Here is a 20,391-nt window from a genome sequence, read left to right as displayed (position 1 = left end):
AAGGAAGGAAGGGAGGAAGGAAGGAAGGGAGGAAGGAAGGAAGGAAGGAAGGGAGGAAGGAAGGAAGGAAGGGAGGAAGGAGAGGAAGGGAGGAAGGAAGGAAGGGAGGAAGGAAGGAAGGGAGGAAGGAAGGAAGGAAGGAAGGAAGGAAGGAAGGAAGGAAAGGAGGAAGGGAGGAAGGGAGGAAGGAAGGAAGGGAGGAAGGAAGGAAGGGAGGAAGGGAGGAAGGAAGGAAGGAAGGAAGGGAGGAAGGAAGGAAGGAAGGAAGGGAGGAAGGAAGGAAGGAAGGGAGGAAGGGAGGAAGGAAGGAAGGGAGGAAGGAAGGAAGGAAGGAAGGGAGGGAGGAAGGGAGGAAGGGAGGAAGGAAGGAAGGAAGGAAGGGAGGAAGGAAGGAAGGAAGGAAGGGAGGAAGGAAGGGAGGGAGGAAGGGAGGAAGGGAGGAAGGAAGGAAGGGAGGAAGGGAGGAAGGAAGGAAGGGAGGAAGGAAGGGAGGAAGGGAGGAAGGAAGGAAGGAAGTAAGGAAGGAAGGAAGGAAGGAAGGAAGGAAGGGAGGAAGGAAGGACAGAGTGGAGAAGGAAAGGCAGGAGGAAAGGCAGGGAGGTTGGAATAACTAATGAACGGCCGAGCACATATATTGAGGCTTCGCCGCGATGCCTTTGTGGCCTGCAGAAAAACCCGCTTTACGTCTTTGAGTGAGTTATCTTTTCATATTACTGTTCGCCACGAGATCGATGTAGACTTCGTAGCAGAGTCAAATAATCAGTGAGGATTGGCGTCCGCAAGGCACGCATGGAAATATATAAGGCGGGCACTTTTCTGCGAGGAGCTTTGGGCTGATTTGCGGGTAATTAAACTCGTTGATTGCAGTTAATTGGTAGTACGTACATGTATACTGTCCTGAAATGATATGTTTTTGCACGAAAAGCGCAGAACGTTTCTATTGCACGTAACTAACTGCTTGCCAGTGGATACCAACCTCACGTCTCGGGAGGTTGGTATCCACTGGCAAGCAGTTATTTTTATCGGACTAACAGTACGAAACCTAACTTTAACACGAACCTGTTCTTGCACGGTTATGCGCACGATAACTATACGAAAAAGATTGTCATTATTTAAGGACCAAAATACGCAGCTTGTCCTTATTATTATTATTATTATTATTATTATTATTATTATTATTATTATTATTATTATTATTATTATTATTATTATTATTATTATTATTATTATTATTATTTCATTGAACGCGGCCAAAATGAATTTATGACTAATTTCAAGCACCGTTTTTGCCATTCTGGCAACCATAGTCCAGCCCTCAATTCACACCTCTAAAATCAAGACGTATTAAATCAGACCTTTTGTTCCTCTATAAGGAGGTCCATGACATTATACATTGCCCAAAGCTTACTGGTCGTGTGTAACTTTCCGTGTCGCAAAAGTATACCAGGCAGTATTCCGCGTTCTCTGCCTGACCTTGTTGCGTTACTGTCCTATATATGGCTAGGCTCCAAAAACATGTAATAAGTATTCTGCCTGTATTGTCATATTTCAGAGTTCCTTTCCTGCGTTTTGTATATATGTAGGTAATCATGTTGCGTGATTAACTCCCTTTTACGCTTCTTCGTTTCCTGTTTCCCTGTTTGCTTCTCTATCTCACATTGTTTTGTCTACCACATTTGTCTTCTAAGTACATTTTGTCGCGCGTATTACTTTTTTAAGTGCACCAGTACGAAGGCTCCGTAGCTGCTCCAGAGCACTGTAATGAACATTTGATTGATTATTATTAGTAGTAGTATAATTATTACTATTATATGATTATTAGGAAATTATTGATTGATTGATTGATTGATTGATTGGGAAACTAATAACATAGTCGCAATCTTTTGTGCAACTAGCGGTCCCACGTAACAGCGAAAGAAAATTGATAGCCGCGCCGGCCGCAGTTCAGTATGACGATGTCCCGTGTACAGTCAAATATGTTGCGAATGTAATACTCTATACTTTTGCCTCGAAAGAAGCGGCAAGACAAGAGTGATGACGTATATGAATGGCCGTGATACCAGACTGATTACGCCACCCATGTATCTTGTCTACGTAAGATTATTAGGCCAGCTTTCTTTCTTTCTTTCTTTTTTTACGATGGATCAAAGTGCAAAGGTGCCACACTTTATTAGGAAGACAGCACACATTCTCCAAAAAGGCACAGGGACCCCCTACTTGTCCGGATCAGCAAATGCAGATGCTTCCGGCATAACTATAATCTCGTGTATACCAACTAAGTTATAGCAAGTGCCGCACGCTAAAGAACATGGAGGCTTGAGGTTCTTTATTTTTTCTGGTGAGCAATCTTTTCGCCACCTGATTCGAGTTTCGTAGAATCCTAAAAATTGCCGAGTAAGCAATATATATATATATATATATATATATATATATATATATATATATATATATATATATAAAGTTCTCGCCTTTGCCAGAATCACGATCTCATTGTCAGGCACGCCGTAGTTGGGGTCTACGGATTAATTTCGACCACCTGGGGTTCTTTAAGGTGCACCCAATGGACGGTACACAGGCGTTTTGCATTCCGCCCCCATCTGAATACGGCCGCCACGGCCAGGATTGAACCCGCGACCTCGAGCTCAGCAGCACAACGTCATATCCATTGAGCTACCGCGGAAATCAATATATCGAGACAAGGAGTCGCTAAAAGCGCTGTCATGCATACGACTCTCAATGTCAGATATATTTGCTTAAAACGGCATCGAGCGCCTCCCATGATGTTCTTGAAGCGCTGAGCGGCAGTAAAATTTAAATTGTTGAGGCCAAATGAGGGCGCGACGATCACACAAGACGCTCTCGGGGAGGGTACTCACTGACCTTATTACAGCGCAAACACGACAGCGCGAACCACATGCTTCTGCTTATTGTCAGAAAGTGCAGAATTGCGAATATACTGCAACCAGTGATGTGCGTCCTGTAAATACAGTTCACCTGCTAGTGGTTTAAGAATGATACCGAATTATGACCTTAGAGGTTCTACTCATTACGGTATTGACAGCTATTTATTGCTGGAACGCAGAGAGCAGACGCTGCAATGCTAAACTATATTTCATCCTTCAAAAATCCTGAGCGCACTGCCCACATCCCGACATTCTTGGTTTGAGGAGCTTCCAGCGTCTGAAACATGCAAAGACTGAAACGCCAACCTAGGTGTTCTGTGGCCAAGCACCATCGCAGAGCTATCCTGCAGGCACGCCCAGTCCGCGCGTAGCGCCACATGTATCTTTAAGGGAACCTCTAGCATCGCCTCCGAGATTGGTAATCTCGTCGGAGGGAGCATACATAGAGCAGAATCGTGCGTGCCGCCGCCTACTCGAATGTCTTCTGCCTGCCAAGGGGTGGCGCCACGATCGCGAAGCGCCGGTGAGAAAGAGGGGGGGAATGGGTCGGGGCAGATGCAGGGCGGCGAGTAACGGGAAAGGAGAAACAGCGGTTGCGGGAGGCTGAGCAGCCGTGCGGTGCTGGCTGTGTTGTCGCGTCGTTGCGAGTCGGGTCGCTGTCGCTTCGTCCCCTGTCACTTTTGCTACACGGCATGCGATAGTGCGCGCGCCGGAGAGCCCCGCCGTGCCAGCTGCAAGCGGGGAGGCTGCTCGTGCGAGCCGGACCAAGCATCACGCAGCGGCCCTCACATGGGACAGGCGAGCCGATGGTTTCCTCCGCGCACGGTCGTCTGCTATCGCTCCGTGGCTGGGCCCCGGACGGAGAGGACGATGTCCCGCCCTGCACCGTCGTCGCTGTCGAGCATCGGCCGCCACCTCCGGCCGGAGAGAAGTCGGCGCTTGCCGCGCTCTTCGGGTGCGATCGGAACTGGCTGCTTAAGGCACTGACCACGATTGCCGTGCTCGGGGGTCTCGTTCTCACGCTGCTATGGGGCAAGATGTACGTTCGCGAATGCCTCGTCTGGCTGGACAACCAAGACAGCGAGACGGTGTGCCTCGTCTTCGTGCTCATGTACACCTTGGTGGCCTTTCCGCTTACCTGGGGCTACATCCTGCTCAATTTCGCCTGCGGCTACCACTTCGGTCTCGTCCTGGGCGTCGCGGTCACAGCCGCGGCCGCGTCCGTCGGCATCTCGGTAGCGCACACGGTCATGAAGCGCTTCTTCCTGGGCTTCATCATGGCCCGGCTGCTGTCCAGCGAAGTAGTCCGCTCCACCTTGGCGTTGCTTGACACTGGCCACGCCTTCAAGGTGGTCATCATCTCCAGGCTCACGCCCATCCCTTTCGGCCTGCAGAACGCTATGTTCGCGGTGAGTCCCTCTGCATGTGTCTCCCTCTCGATCCCGCAGCCTCGGAGCGAGTACGCGCGCAACCAACGCGGAAGCTGACCGAGTTGCGCGCAAAGCTCGCCCTTCCTGCAGGTATACTGCACACCAATGCGGCCGTCGACCGCGCCAGCAGTATGCCTGCACTGGATGCACTTTTGCGGGTCATCCCGTCCTCGCGATTGGTGTTTGGAGGGCTTTGTTTGCCTCAACAACACTCGAAGTATGTGAGAAATTAGTAAGCTGCGAACAGATTGTAAAGCACAGTGTTTCGTAAACTGCGGAAACAGTTAGTTTATTTATGTATATAGAATGTTTTCAAAAATAGAGGGTAGGGGAGTCCATTATGCATGCATAGCGCGGATATGTATAGACTGGTGAATGTGCACCAAAAAAGAAAAGGATCGGAGTGCCCTGGTTTGGTGTTGTAGAAGTTAATGTTTCCGATCAGTCTGCAGTGCAGAATATGGAGACAGGACACGTAGTCGGATGGAGGCCAGATCGTATATCTCCAGGCTGTGCAGAATATGTGCGTAGTCACGCGAGTAATCGTCTTCAACATCATGACCGCGATTCACTCTTGGCGAATAATTCGCTATCGTGAGCAATGGGTCCGCTTTGGCGGCACCGCGCATGCAGCGTCTCTTCCCGAGAAATCCATGCTTTATACGTACCTTTAGCATGGATCTTCAAAGGCGTAAGGGACTGCACTTCGCAAAACAACCAAGAAAAAGCTCCGAAGATACGAAGTGCCGGCGGTGCATGAGTGAGGCAGTAAACGTTCAACTTTGAATATTGTGTGAATAAGTGGAGAGCCCTCCGAAAAGTGACATTTTCAAACTGTCTACGTACAATCCATTCTCCTCATTTAAATGGCTGTCACACTGACCGCCAGGCAAATAACGCGAAATATCAGAGGCCACATTTACATTTCGTGCCGTGAAACGTTAACAAACATTCCAAACCTTTGGCAGGCTCTCGAAGCATTCATTGGGGTGTATATTATAAGTTCAAACTAATCAAGAACCGAGCGTAGTAGTTACTCCCTATAAGTGCTATAGGTCGTAGCAGTCGATACAGACTCACCAATGAGTACTTAGGGTACTAAGTTACATACATTACATTATGAGGTTTTACGTGCCAAAACCAGTTCTGATTATGAGGCACGCCGTAGTGGGGGACTCCGGAAATTTGGACCACCTGGGGTTCTTTAACGTGCACCTAAATCTAAGTACACGGGTGTTTTCGCATTTCGCCCCCATCGAAATGCGGCCGCCGTGGCCGGGATTCGATCCCGCGACCTCGTGCTCAGCAGCCCAACACCATAGCCACTGAGCAACCACGGCGGGTAGGGTACTAAAGTTGCTGCTGCTCAGTACCAGCACGAATTAAAAGTGCACTGAAACTCTTCGCGTTAACGAAAGCGGACCATAAGCGTTTAGTTCAATAAGATTTGTCGCTGTGCTATAGTTGGTTAGGTCACGGTCTAATAAATGCATATCAGCGAAAATTTAAGGCAGGACGGAAGCCCGTTCTCTTTTTTTGTGCGTCCCGTGTCGAATTTGCGCCGTAACAATATGCGTATAGACCCTTTCCGTGTTTACAAACAGAGCTCCCCAAAGGTTTCCGGTCAAGTGCTCTGCAACAACAAAACTTATAATAGCCTATATAACTTATAGAACTTTCCTGCTGGCACCAGTTTTTCTGCAGAGTAAGAATTTTTATAAGTGAGATTTACTGCTAAGTACAACTAAAAAGCTACACATACGTATATAGTAGTTCGACGCATGGGGCACTTTTCTAATATTTGAACGCATCAAGGACTTCTGCCTATAGTATATATTATGAGACAAAACACTTCTTTTTCCTTGACTAACTTGACTGTCAAAAATGCATGACCGGAAGCTTTCTGGGGTCATAGATGCACTGCTGCCACAGCGCGCATAAAAGGGACTATATATGCTATATATAGAGCAAAAATGGCCTCAGTGTGGCGGACGACGCGGTCGTTGCAGCATCTTCATGGACACGGGTTAAGAGTCGGAAGGGGGTTCCTGACTGCTGACACAGGCAGCCCTCCTTCGCAACCTCCTTCCCCGACCTCGACACCTGTCAAGCGCTTCCGACGACACCCTTCGATGTGGGGCAACGCGTTATTCTCACGGGCGTCGTTTGATCACGCCGTCGTCACGCGCCAGACGGCTGGTGGGCGCCAGCTTTAACCCGGCAGCCGCTCTGTTTCGTAAACGTATATGGGCCTACAGATACCGCCGCATGTGGAACGGCAAGACGCGCACGCGATGGCAGCTGGGCCCGCTGCGGTGCAGGCGTGCCGTAACCGACCGGAACCCACAAGGACAAGGGGGAAAGGATCGAGGAAACGGGCGGAGAGGGGCTTGTTCGTGTGGGCGCTCTTGACACGTGACCGTCCGTTGCGCTGGAACCATGAATTGCCAGCAAGACCGACCTGCTTGTTGGCAGTTCCTCTCTCTCGATCATCTCTTTTTCCCCGCGAACTAAAGGCCTAATTTGTTATTTCGTATCTGCCTCTCCCATCTCTCTCTCTCTCTCTCTCTCTATCTATATATATATATATATATATATATATATATATATATCTTGAAGGTATAAGAAATATATTTGGTTGCCGCAATGTCATAATTGAAAAGTACGTGGATGCGCTTCTCCAAAAAACAACGCCAAAATAATTTTTTTCTTTTTTTAAAGAAGCGCATCAACTTTTCAGTTATATATAATTTAGGCCACCACAGGCGGTGCAGTAAAACTATGTTCTGAATTTCACACCCAGGTTATATATAGTTATAACTAACGTGTGAAATTTAGAAGAGGGTTATATAGTGCACCGCCTGTGGTGGCCTAAATTCGCAGCTGCAAGCTGCAAGGTCAGTTTCAGACAGGGAGCAGACAACTATTACTATTACTGCAGAGCGTGATGGCCCCCGACTGGGAGTACGGATCGTGACTCGCACAGCGCCATGCAGGCCGTGTATACACACACCACAACGTCGGGGTGAAACGCTGTGCGGGCGGTGGTGCGTGTTGCACGCCGCAGCGACCGGCCGGGGCCATCATCAAGGAGGCGGCCGCGGCATTTTTTCCCAGACCATTTCCTTCCACGCACGCTCGTCAGAAAAACGCGACGCCGGCCGAGCTACAGAGACGCAAATAATGGGGCGCATATTCGCTGTCCCTATACATTGTGTTGCACACACACACCGTCGGCGCGTCTTTTCACAGGTACGCGAGTGCGTGAGACAGAAACTACACAACTGCACGCGACGATAATGGCGATGACGATGATGATCACTGTAGTAAACCGATGATTAGTGGAGATTATTAAATGTATAGATATATAGAGGATTCGAGACAAACATATACTCCTATATCGAGGTGCGCTTCTATGTTGTTTTGTAGTTTATGCATTGTACTTTGAAAAAGAGTTTGTGTGTGATTGACCCTCTTGACGTTGTGTACAACTCTAACGGTCCTATAGTCAGGTGACCGCTCGTGTCACCGTTAGCCAAGCAGCCACAACATCTGTGCGGTACTGATTACCCGCCCCGGTTGCTCAGTTCCTACAGCGCTGCGCTGCTGAGCGTGCTGTGTAGTGATTACAATAATAATAATAATAATAATAATAATAATAATAATAATAATAATAATAATAATAATAATAATAATAATAATAATAATAATAATAACTTTACGTATCAAGCTTCACAGCAAACGGCGGGCATCAGGATTTGCGCGATAATAATCGTTACGATTATGAATTAACAAAATTTCACTGTGTAGTTTTCCTAATTAATGAATTTTGGGGTCATGTTGTAATTGCAGTAGTTGATGTCAACCGCGGCACTGAAATAATAACCAACATGGATGCTCTAAACTGTGTGTATAGCATTGAGACATAAGTATTCTATACCTGCAGTGAAATGGCATTGCTAGTGACCGTCAATATGCTTCCGCGCTGTGGCAAATTGCAGTAAGAAAAACTGTTCAAGTCGAACAGCAGCGGCAATTGAAAGGCGGCAAACTCTTTGAGTCCGTGTTTAGCAAAGCTATATATAGCATTTCTTTGTTCTCGCTATTTATTCGCGCTGCTATATAGTCTTGTATATATAAGGCTGTGTCAGGATCGGTTACACTTAGTGGAACTTGATAATGTGGGTTGAAACTTCAATGCCATTGAAGTTGAAGTTGCCGACAACGGGAAATACTACGCATTTTTTTTTCTTATAGCACGGATAGTTCAAAATTTTGGTCTGAAACAAAGGTGTGCGACTAATAGTTTTGACAAAAAAAGGCACATTTGTGAACAATCAAAAACAAGAATAACAGAAAACTGAAATATGTTATCTTTCTTTTTAAAAAAGATATTGAGCTTTATATAGACAACCCAACTATAACTGATACCACATGGAGGATTTAAAAAGCAAAACCATGTTCATGACTCGCAACTATTCCATAGCACCTTTCAAAGTCTCACCCCACCTAAGTTCATCGAAGTCTCTATTGCTTCATTGATATTATCACTCAATATTCTTTCATTTCCTTGAAATTATTCCAATATCTGCAACTTTTTTATGGCAAATAAAGCGTACAACGGACATTTTCTTTGATAACTACAGGATAAGTACGCCGTTACGTAACTTTTACTGTCTTTAAGTAATATATAACGCTATAGCAGAAGGTTACAACCAACCTTGTCCGTTGTACGGTGTGTTCTGGCAGTGTAACTCATGTGTTATTGCCATGCATGAAATACAAATAACTGCTTAAGTATGTCACTGTAAAGCCTGTATTGAGTTAAGTGTCTTTTGTTGTTGTTGTTGTTTTTGCTGTCGTCGTCGCTTTTCTCGTCGGAGGGCAACATTTTAGCGAAGAAGGTGCGTGCAGTTCGTTGACCGTGCAGCACGCGCGAATGAGCCCACTCAAAGTCTCCTTGCGACGAATGATGACTCGTCAGCTGAGGATATCCATGCTGTTGTCACGATGCACTTCGTTCGGACACATTGAATAGCGCGACGCTAAAGCAAAATGACATGTTAATCGAGTCACATTGCTAAATGAGGCTTACGGAACAGCAAATAGCAGAAGAAAAAAAAGAAGTTTTGCTTTGCCAGAAACTGACGCAGAAGTGAAAGAAGGGCGGCGACACCACCTTCGCATGCACGAAGCAGCGCCTGCGTCACCACATAATATACGGCAATAAATAACTTGAGGCGGAGTCTAGTTTATTACAGAGAATGAAAAATATAATCACATCACAATACAAAATGAACAAAAGTTGTACCTGCATGCAGTCTTGTTGACGTTTCCCGTAGGAAACCACTGAAATCTGCTAAATCTGTGACGTCACGTAGCGACGTCATCGACGCCACGCTTTGGGAGCGAAATTCGGAAAGGGAAGTTTGGCCTCCGTTTTGTCTGCTAACCGTCGCCTTTTCTCTCTTTCTTTTGGCTTTTTTTTTTTTTTTTTGCTTTCTCTCTCTTCCAAAGTCGCTGCGGCCGGAATTTGATCCCGCGACCTCGTGTTTAGCAGAGCAACGCCAAAGCCACTACGTCACCATGGCGGGTGGTGATCCGATTTTGTCAGGCTGAATTTTAGCAGAGTACGCAGCTGATACCAACCCGACCAGAGCACCGTGGTTCCCTTCGCTGGAACACATTTGCCGCGAGACAAATTTAGACCGGCGTAAATTGGGGGAGAACAATCTTAGCATCAGGTCGCGCTTGTCCGTGCCTGTTGCATGGCTGCGCTTCGCTCCGTTCCTCCGTCGTGCAATCGCGCATACAGAAGCGCAGGCAGCGAAACCGCTGATCGAGGCGTCTGCCGAGCTGCAAGCTATGCGGCTGACGGTGTTTGTTACTCGAGCGTCTCAAGTGTTTTCTTTTCTGTTTTTGTTTTTTCTTTCCGCGACCGCGCGCGCAGGCCTCTCGAGAGGTGTACGGCGATGAGCAGCTGCGCACCCAAGTACCGTTTCAGAAAGCTGAGGTGATGCCTTCGCAGCCAAAAAACGGCCACTACAGATCCCTATCTACAACTCCGTCTTCCATATGGCCTGCCACTGCGTGGCTTTACTATCCCGTGTTGCCGACCTATACGGCTGCAGGAATGGCAACACGAATATATGTGCTCTTTCACGCACACACTAAACGCACACTCATATTCCCAGGTGTAGTGAAACGATCGCGCACCTCTTCTGTGATTTATCTCGTTTTAGAGTACAAATAATGGCGCTGGACAACCGTCCGCGATACGAGAGGTCATAATTATTTGACATGTGGTCTCGATCAACAACCGCGCGAACGCCTTTACTAGGCGCTGCTGTGTTTTTCTAGGCACCGCAGTTGCGATCTCGGAAGCCACGCCAAAGCTTCGTCCTTATATTCTGGCTACACAATTAAATGACCTCGTGACTTGGCAGGCTGATCGTATTCGACAAAGCATTGCGCTCCAAGTGCGACAATTGGTAGCGGTTACGCACGTGCGCAGAGTCCGATTATACCTTCGTGCGTTTAGGGGGAACAAAAAAGTGTCAGTTTGGAAACTGAGGCCAGTGAAAAGGTATAGCTAAAGCGCAATAAATGAAGCGCCACAAGAACGAATATTTGACAGAACCACGTATTACTCGTCGTTTTTATGGCATCTGAACGATCGTGGCGCCAGAGTTGCCTCGAGTAATTTTAGCAGGAACCTTTATGGCTCGCACGCGTGAGCACGTGACTGTGGCACAGCGGTTGCATTTTTTTTTTTTTTTTTTGCCGACGAAAGTTGTTCTACGATGTTCCGTAACTAAATATGTGCAGCGTTGTGTGAGCTTGCGCCGTCGCCAGCTAATCGGCCACAGTCCTATTCACAGATCTATTCGCAGAAATTGTATTAAAAAAAAAAATTGCCCGCCAATCCACCCTGTGAAGGTGGTTGGAAAGCGAAGCTTTTTACGCCACCCTCACGGTGACTGCGGCGCACTTGATATTTCACACACTACAACGTAACTTTAACCACGGCCTTTATTATTATTTACTTCACAACAATGTTCACTACTGCTTTATGATCGGTGTGATATACACTACTAGACTACCCCATAGTGGGGTAGTCTAGAAAATGAACCGAAGCAGTTACTAGGCTGGAAGGGTTTCGAATGACGTCAACCCTCTTTCAAGCAGCTGCATAAGCTTTGCAACAGCTGCAATCTAATCTTACGGACCGCGCCGAGCCTGTTTCCGTTGTTTGCCCGCAGCCCTTATCATCCATCATGTTGGATCATCACTTTGAAGCTTTTTTTGTGTGGTTTTTCTTGCGAAAACGAGTGCTTAGTTGTACGCTGAATGCCTGAATTCAAGTAAGCTATACTGCTATACCTGCAATTGTTAGCGGTTCGTCGGGATCGTTTTTTGATTACAACGACGGACACGACAGAACCCTTGGCTGGTAGAGGTACAAAGCTTCGCTTTAAAAACGAGCGCGGATTGTACCGCATCTCGAATATCATATCGTTCTCCGGTGCGGTTGGGACTTGCACTTACGATTTCCGTCTCCGATTGGATTTCACCCGCTGTCCATTGCATGCGCGCGCTGAGTATTGTCGTTCAGAGAGAGATAATCATCTTTATTCGGAAACCGTGTCATGGCCTTACCGACTCTCTTCTTATAGATTACACGTGGTGGATATATGCAGAAAAGGACTGCAGGGAGTGTTCTTGGCGCGCACGCGCGTTGCTCTGTCAAGCACTGCGGATATATAGTGCCGCCCCGCTTCCATGGAGTGGCAGTCTCCACCACGCAGGTCTGCCACGAACACGCGGAGTTTTCGCCGACCATCTATATCACTCACCACTTTGCTGCACCTGTCACCAATGCCTCTCTTCTCTCCACCCACCGACCGCGCGAGCAAAGTGCCGTGGCAACGGTGTGCCCCACTCGAATGCGTTCGCTTATATTCGTTCCCCTTTCTCCGTTTATCCTAGAAGAGTGATGTTAAACGAGACTTCAAGATGAAAAATGTGCGTGAGCTCATATTGATGTTTGCTATCGTCGCGTGCCTACAAAATGTCCCATCACATATGCATGTCGAATGGGGCGGAGAAGCATGGCATCGCGCGAGTATGTATAGCGAATATCGCCTGTCTAGCGTGTCCGCCGGTTCACTTCTCTTTCTTTTTTTTATCTTTCCTTCTTCTTATAACACCTCGAATGGCAACTTCAGGTTGCGTGCGTTGCTGGCGTGCGACCGCCGGGACGTTGCATGCCAGCGTCGTCGGCACGAATGAAAAATACGCGGTCGCAGCCAGCGCACGCAACTTGGCGGTTGCTCGCGGGTGTTGCTTAACCAAAATGGGGGTGCATAACGCGATAGAAAAGAGCTTCCAGCCAGACCACCTTCTCTGAGCTCGGCACTCACACAAGAAAAAGAAACAGCGCACTATAAGTGACGGTTAGCTGTCTGGCATTTAATCTTTTTTTCTTCCTTCTACTTCTCTCTCCCTCTCTCAACCAGACGTGCGTGCGTCTGGTAGAAGTTTTGGCTGGTTTGCGTTAGCTATCAAAAAATAACAACAAAGAAAGGAACGCTGCTCTCCAAAATGAGGGCACGCCGCAAACGTAGACGGTTTTAACTTCACCGCGCAGTGCGCGACCCGGCTGCAAGTATCTGTGCCTCCTGCATAGCTATATACAGTAGACTCCCTTTAAGAAGAACTCGGAGGGACCATGAAAATTTTTTCGTCTTATCAGAAGTTCGTCTTAACAGAAGTGCCCTCCAAAAATTAATTGGCAACATGACCAGGTACATCCAAATATCTTACTTCAAAACGGTGATGATATATGGGTTTTATGGGTGCGAGGGCCAGGAATGGCCAATGAGCGGCAATACTTCAAAACGTTAAGTGAAGTAGACCTACAACGGGGGAAAATGACATAAAAGGAATTTATTTAGCTGAACTTAATAGAAAACTGTCTTCAAGTGGTACTCTTGCTTGGTTTTATCCAGTCCGTGATGAATGTTTGTCGCTTCTGTGCAAATCGGCGAGCACCCACAAACGACGTCGTCTCACCTAATGACCTTAAAAACCCTTCTGTGCCTTCGTTCTGCTGGAAAAAGTTCTCTAGGCCGTTCAAGCAAGCACCTGCTGCCTCACAGGTGTCGGTGGCCAACACCGGTGGCGCCGTCGCGGTGGAGAACCTGTAGGTACAGTGGCACTGTACTGTAGGACCCATGTGATATGGCGCGAGGTCACATGCACCCACTGAGAAACGGCATTGGCCAGGAGAGTTTCTCCGCTTTTTTTTTTTTTTTTTTACTTTTTTCCCCTCTTCTTTTCGCCTCTGTCTACAAGTGATGTGCGCCGCAGGCCTCCAGTCGGGTGCCTCGACGCGTGCGCCCTCGGGCGCGGCGCCTCGTGGCACCCTATATCCCCCAGGATCGGTAATGGAGGCGGTCACTCCGAATGTTCGTCTTAATCGAAGAGTACTTCTGAGGCGGTTCATCTTAAACGTTTCTTTTTTTTTTTTTTTTTTTGGGGGGGGGGGGTTGAGTCCATGGAAAACCAAACAAACGTTCTCATGTTGTTCGTTATATGCGAGAATTCGGCTTAACCGAGTTCGTCAGGTCACTGTATACGGGGTGATCATTATTAAGGTTTTCCGAATTTAAAAAATTGTCTGTGGTAGATAGCATAATGTTTGTCCTTGAGCTGCACTATTTGAAGAGGCGGACATTACTAGCACGACAAATGGAAACACATATTCAACTATAATGAACAAACATTCGCTATTTAACTTCTTAATTAATTAGTTTACGGCACATATTGCAATTTACTAATTGTAGCCCGTGAGCTTGCAAGACACTTGAAGTGAATGTCCAGGATGACACCAGTTGCGAGATATATTTCCCGAAAGTGTGGAACGATACACGTGGGCGTTCCAGCTACTTCTGTGCTTCAATGCATAATGAGCGTTTTGTAAAAAAAAAGTAAGTAGAAATTAACCACAGTAGATTTTTACGGCTAGTTTGATGGCGCATATCCTCCTAAGACCCCTTGTACAATGCATTGCACATATTGCATTCTAATTTTTTTTTTTTTTCAAAATTCACTCGGAACAAATTACGCAAAATATTCATTCTGGGTATGAAGTACGGTGCATATGTTACTGTAATGAAGAGGTTTACTCATATTCTTGTCATCCGCTTTCGAGGAATTTGACACTCAATTTATCTAGACCTCTGTGCCGTCCCAGACGGCCGAAAGCAACCTTGAGGTGGGTTTCGAACTCACTGAGATTGCGTGAAACGCGGCAGCAACATGGCAGTGTACGTTTTCACGTACATGGAGGCGCAGTTTTTGGCATCTAACCTTGGTGTTTAAACTTCGAAAATTGCTTTTCAAGCTCATAACATAGCAGTAGACAATAAAAACGACATTGAAGAGCGATTATATCTCATAGTTGTGTTCGGGTCTCAGGGGGATATCTCCAAACTGAGGCCATTCTGAAAATTCATTCCATGTGGATACGCCTTGCAAACTCACCGGCTACAATTCGTAAATTGCAATATGTGCCGTAAAGTTTTTAATGAAAAAGTTAATTAGTTAATGTTCTTGGCAATTAGTTGAATATGTGTTTCGATTTCTCGTGCAAGTAATGTCCGCCTCTCTGAATAATCCAGCTCAACGATTATAGAATTATGTTATCCGCAACAGGAGATTTTTAAAAATTCCGGAAAACTTAAAAAAAATTATCACTCCGTATAATCTATCCTGGCATATCCGTGATGCCGTGCGCACATGTGGCGTGAAGATGGACTCGGGGCTTTTTTTTTTTCTTTTTTTTTTCTGCGGTATGAGAACAGATGCACTTATGATGCGCGTGTCCCTCTACCAGCATGCAGCACTGCCGAGCCCACCGTGTATGCTAACACTACACACAAACATTGGAGAAAAAAAAAAGCAGCCTAAAATACGTCTTTGAAAGCGCACCACTTGCTGGAAGAGCAGTAAATAGAGAAGAGGAAGGCGCAGCGCAACACATCACATGACACGCACACAAACACAGGAGGATCACTGTTATACCGACGAGATGGCGCTCTGCGTGGACATATACACGCAAGAAAGCAGTGGCGCCGTAACGGGAAGGCGTCGCCCATCATACTGCAGCTCGTCCGAACCTATTCGGTAAATAAATAATCTCGTGTGTGGCAGCTTTGCGAACAAGTGCGCGCGTTTGTGTGCTGTGAGCAGATTCGCAAGGCCGTTCTGCCGAGAAGCATAGAGCATTTTTTTTTTATTGCGATAGCAATTATATGGACACTCAAAAGCAGATTTCTGCCGTCGGCGTCGCCGTCGCCGTCGCCGTCGCCGTCGCCGTCGCCGTGAGGTTCCGTATGACGTCAATGGAGATGAAATCGTGGCCGCGCGCCGCCGAACGCTGTATGTGCGAGTGAAAGGGCGCGAGGGACGCGCTCTTTCACGGGGAGTGAACGCACGGCGGAGAACAAACGCGCGTTCTGCGCCGTGCTTCCTTAAGGGCTGCAGAAGTAGGCGTCTCTTTCCTCCTTTACAATCACCATATATGTAGAGCAAACGCGCCTTCTTCCGATGCGCGAGAGGCCGTGGGGGAGGGGGGGAAGGGGGAGGGAAGGGAGGCGACGTTTAGCTGCGGCACCAAGTGCCTATTTATATCAGAGGCTCCGGCAACAGTCACCAACGCCGCACGCATTTTGAGCGAACGCGGGCAAAATGCCGACGGTTTTTTGTGAATCCGGTCCCATGGATTCCCGCGTATATACTTTATACGACTAAGCTATATTTCAATCTATACTTGTATGCACACCAGCGCTGCCTCGGAACAATACCGGCCAGCTTCATTGAATAATATATGCGATACGAACATTAAAGCGCGCTACATTCTGGAGCATTCGTGCACGATCGCATTGCCTCCTATGAGGTGACGAGGTCGGCACGCTGCGTTCAAGGTATATGTATAATACTAACAGACTATAGAGGACACAAGAGTCCGGCTGGTGTGTTTCGAGAAAGATCGCAATTCAGAACTGGCTTGCAACGAAGGCGATTCTTACAAATGTGAGATTTGAACTTGATCCTTATTCTTGTGCCTGTTTGGCGCCTGAATACTGATAGAAAGCTCACATAACTGCATCCAAAAGTTACATATCATAGTGCTTCGGGTATACGCTGTATATAGTGGGCAGCTCCCTATACGGCACACGGAAGTTTCTACTTGCTTCTTCTTTTCTTTCTTTTTTTTTGCAATTTGGCTACGTGTTCCAAACTAAGCCAATTAACGCACATTCAAACAGGCGAAGACAAATGTAGCGCGAAGCGCTAAGTCTCTGTCGCTTCGACACGCGATTTGAGCGGTGTGCATGGCGTCCTCGGACCGTGGCGGTGTCCTGGCTCTGAAACGTGCTCCACTAAGGCGCTTTCTGTGTGATTCAGGCGTGGTGAGACTGTAAATAACTTTTGTGGTAGTGCATCTCGCGCATGCGTATTCATTGATGTGCGTATGCTTTGTTTTTGATTTTAACCTTTCGTTCAACCCTCACCATCTCACTTGGAATAGCATGGCAAGCATTTCGCTATAGTTAACATTTCCAGATACTATTCAAATTTCTCTCTCTCTCTGTCGCTACCTGTCTTCGCCCGTTTGAGTGCGCGCTGATCTGTTGAAAGTAAGTGTCCCTATTTCTTAGTAACGCCAAAGAAATACGCTATCGTTCGTTCTGCTTCATTCCGCATCTTATAATTCGCTTAGTTTGTTACAATGTGGCTGGGGCAAACTTTATTGCCCCCCGCCACCTCTCCTGTTTTTCTTTTTTTCTGTCGAGACGAGAACGATAACGTTTCAAGTATTAGGTTGTATCAACGTGCGGCGTTTTGTGTAGCGAAGGGTTTGTCACCGACTTGAACCTCGCGATAAGGCGACACACGACAATACAGAGTTTTAGATAAGGGGACGCAAGTGGCCTTGCGTATACGTATATACCCAAGAACACCAACGTTTCCTTGGATTTTGCTGGTACGCCAGCGGCTGTTGCGAATGCAAGCTGAACGCCGAGCCTCTCTTGCGATCCCCTAATCTAAAACCCTCTACTAATCTCGGTCCGCGTTGCGTGACGCTGCGGTGGCACTCGAGCACCTCGACGTGTACTATATACTCGCCTGCCGCATCGCCAAGCCAGCGCCGCGAGCTCAACTGGAGACCTCGCAATGAGTCGTTGCACAACGACCAAGCCGCGGATTATACTGCATGCGGCGGGCCGGCCGGTGAACCGTTTCAAGGAAATCGTGTTTACGCGTATAACCCCGCTCGAGCAGCGCATATTAACGCGTATATATATATATATATATATATATATATATATATATATATATATATACATGCGCGTTGTTTGTCTGCCAGACGGGGTAATGTACAACTTTTCTTGCGTGTGTTGCGTAACTTCGCCCTGGCCGTTCTCGTTATGTACTACGTCCAGTCTGCGCGCGCTGTCCCCGTTTTTCAGCCGGATCGCGGGGGCCCCCCGTGTTCCCTTCCGTGCCCGTTCGTTTCACCTGGTCCGTGTTTTCGCGCGCAGCGCACTGGCTGCAGTCGTGCGCGTGGCACGTGTCCAGCTCGCTCTTCCGCCCGGCTGACCCGCTTCTCAATGGCTGCAGGATTTGGACGCTATACACTCCCAACCAACCAACCCCCCCCCACTTTTTTTTTTTTTTTTTTTTTTTTTTTTTTTTTTACCCGCGCCGAGCTTTTACGCGTGCGCGCGCGCGCACTTGGCAGTGGAGGAAATGCAGTCGCTGCTGCTTCCGAAATTCGCCAGGCGAGTCCGCGCGTTTATAGCTGCGCATATTTGTAACGGAGCGAAGCAGGAATCCTCGCCGTGCGCGCAGCAAACGCGGGTCCTTGCGTTTTCCAGTGTTGTGATGCGCACCAGGACCGCCGGGCCGGGTGAATCGGTCGCGGCTACTCGTCGACGATTTTAGCCGTAGCTAATGCGGAAGTGATTATACCGGCCAACACCAACATAGTAAGCGCAGCTATGTAAAAAGAAAAAAGAAAAAAAAGATAGATAGATAGATAGATAGATAGATAGATAGATAGATAGATAGATAGATAGATAGATAGACAGACAGACAGACAGACAGACAGACAGACAGACAGACAGACAGACAGACAGACAGACAGACAGACAGACAGACAGACAGACAGACAGACGGACGGACGGACGGACGGACGGACGGACGGACAGACGGACAGACAGACAGACAGACGCTTGTGCGCAGGCCTCTATGTATATGTGGGAAGTGCTGTAGTATGCTGATCACATTGCGCATAAATCCATAAGTTTAAACGGACAAGATTCTGTACCAATGGCGTCTAAGACTAGAGCAGAGACTGAAGGTTGTATAACGCAGCAGTATAATACGGCGAGCGCTGAACTCTCATTTTCACGGTGCGCTTTGCATTCGCCGCGTCGATCCGACCAACGCTGCTCGTGCCTGCGCTCTGTCAAGGCATGCAGACGGGGAAGTGCGCGCCGCAGAGGATACGGTAACCGGCAGCAGGGGATCCCACGCGAAAATAAAAAACAACAACCGGGGGCGCGATGTCATAACGGTTCGCAAAGCGACCGGTTATAACATCGCGCCCCAGATCACGGAATGATCTTTGTGCTCGCAAAGCACTTCGAAGCAACACGTTTACCTAAATCCCTTTTAAGCAAAGCTATACGGCCAGGAGTAATTTTTCTTTATTCTGAGGTTTTGTGCCACAACCACGATATAATTATGAGGCACGCCGTAGAGGGGGGTCTCCGGATTAGCTTTGACCACCTGGGGTTCTTCAACGTGCACCCAATGCACGGGCGTTCGTTGCATTTCGCCCCCGTCGAAATGCGGCCGCCGTGGCTGGGATTCGATCCCGCGACCTCGGGCATAGCAGCGCAACGCCAAAGCCACGGCGGGTCAAGAGGAAAATGTTGAACCTCGTGTGCAAGCCGTATTTCGATGGGGGCGAAATGCAGAAACTCCCGTGTACCGTGCATTGGCTGCACGTTATAAGGAACCCCAGGTGGCCAAAATTAATACGGAGTCTTCCACTAAGGCATGTCTCAAGTCGTATCTTGGTTTTGGCGCGTGAAACGCCATAATTTAACTCCTTGTGCAACACTTTCCGCGGAAAATGGCAACCGTCATTGATATAACTTGGAGTACATGTATGGTCGGTATTGAAGAGAAAATCGAGATATATAAGCGCGCCGATCGTCCGCGTTTTTTTAAGACGAATGCAGCTGCTTGGTGCTCATGCGCATAGCAGGACTTCGTTATAAGCAGGATTTTGTTCCAATGGCCAATACACTAGAGATGGTCGATTAATTTTTTTATTCGATTAACTTTTCATCGTTCACCATTTTCTCCTTTAATCGATTAATCGCTTTCGATGCAAGGTTTCTCATCGATTAATCGATTAATCGAAATTTTTGCCGGCCACCTTAAAAAGGTTGAAACACAGTTATCTACTTTTCTGAAACTATTTTTTAATGCTTGAGAGGTGGAACCAAGTTAGAAATACAACTGTATAAAGTTTAATCATTAATTTGTTAAATACTAAATAGAGTAGGCACTAGTGACCTTTGAAAATATAAACATTATATGTTACTAAATGGCACTTAGAGCAGCATTAAACAAGATAAATAGCACTAGTGAATTCCTGTACAATACAGTTAAACAAGAAATAAGAAAAATGGCAGAAGTCCAACTATAATATGCAAAAAAAATTGCAATATGCACAGGGGAAAAAATTACTGGAGTGAGGCGGAAGTGGACACGTCTGACGCTGGATATCAGAGGCCATCCAATTCGTCGTGCAACTAGCGTTCGTTCCCTGGGCGTCACCATAGACAGCAAGTTACTGTGGCGACGCGTGGTTGAAAGTGTTGTGGCTGCATCAGTGCAAATAGACAACGCACTTCGCCGCTTGGCAGGTGTACGTTGGGGAAAGAATACAGTGCCCGTGCTTACACTGA

General features: G+C 47.3%; 2 protein-coding genes across 2 annotated transcripts in view; both read left to right on the top strand.

Moving 5' to 3' along the window:
- Positions 1-20,391, top strand: part of LOC125946696 (uncharacterized) — a 117,283-nt gene that overhangs the window by 66,662 nt on the left and 30,230 nt on the right. The window lies entirely within an intron of this gene.
- Positions 3,471-20,391, top strand: part of LOC119431739 (transmembrane protein 64) — a 42,549-nt gene continuing 25,628 nt past the window's right edge. Inside the window, exon 1 of the mRNA XM_037699212.2 lies at positions 3,471-4,312. Coding sequence (XP_037555140.1) covers positions 3,710-4,312 — 603 coding nt within the window. The 5' untranslated portion in view covers positions 3,471-3,709. The remainder of the gene's footprint in view (positions 4,313-20,391) is intronic.

Source organism: Dermacentor silvarum, chromosome 1 (genome assembly GCF_013339745.2).
Source record: "Dermacentor silvarum isolate Dsil-2018 chromosome 1, BIME_Dsil_1.4, whole genome shotgun sequence".
NCBI classification, from domain to species: Eukaryota; Metazoa; Arthropoda; class Arachnida; order Ixodida; family Ixodidae; genus Dermacentor; species Dermacentor silvarum.
This window is presented reverse-complemented; position numbering and strand designations above follow the sequence as displayed.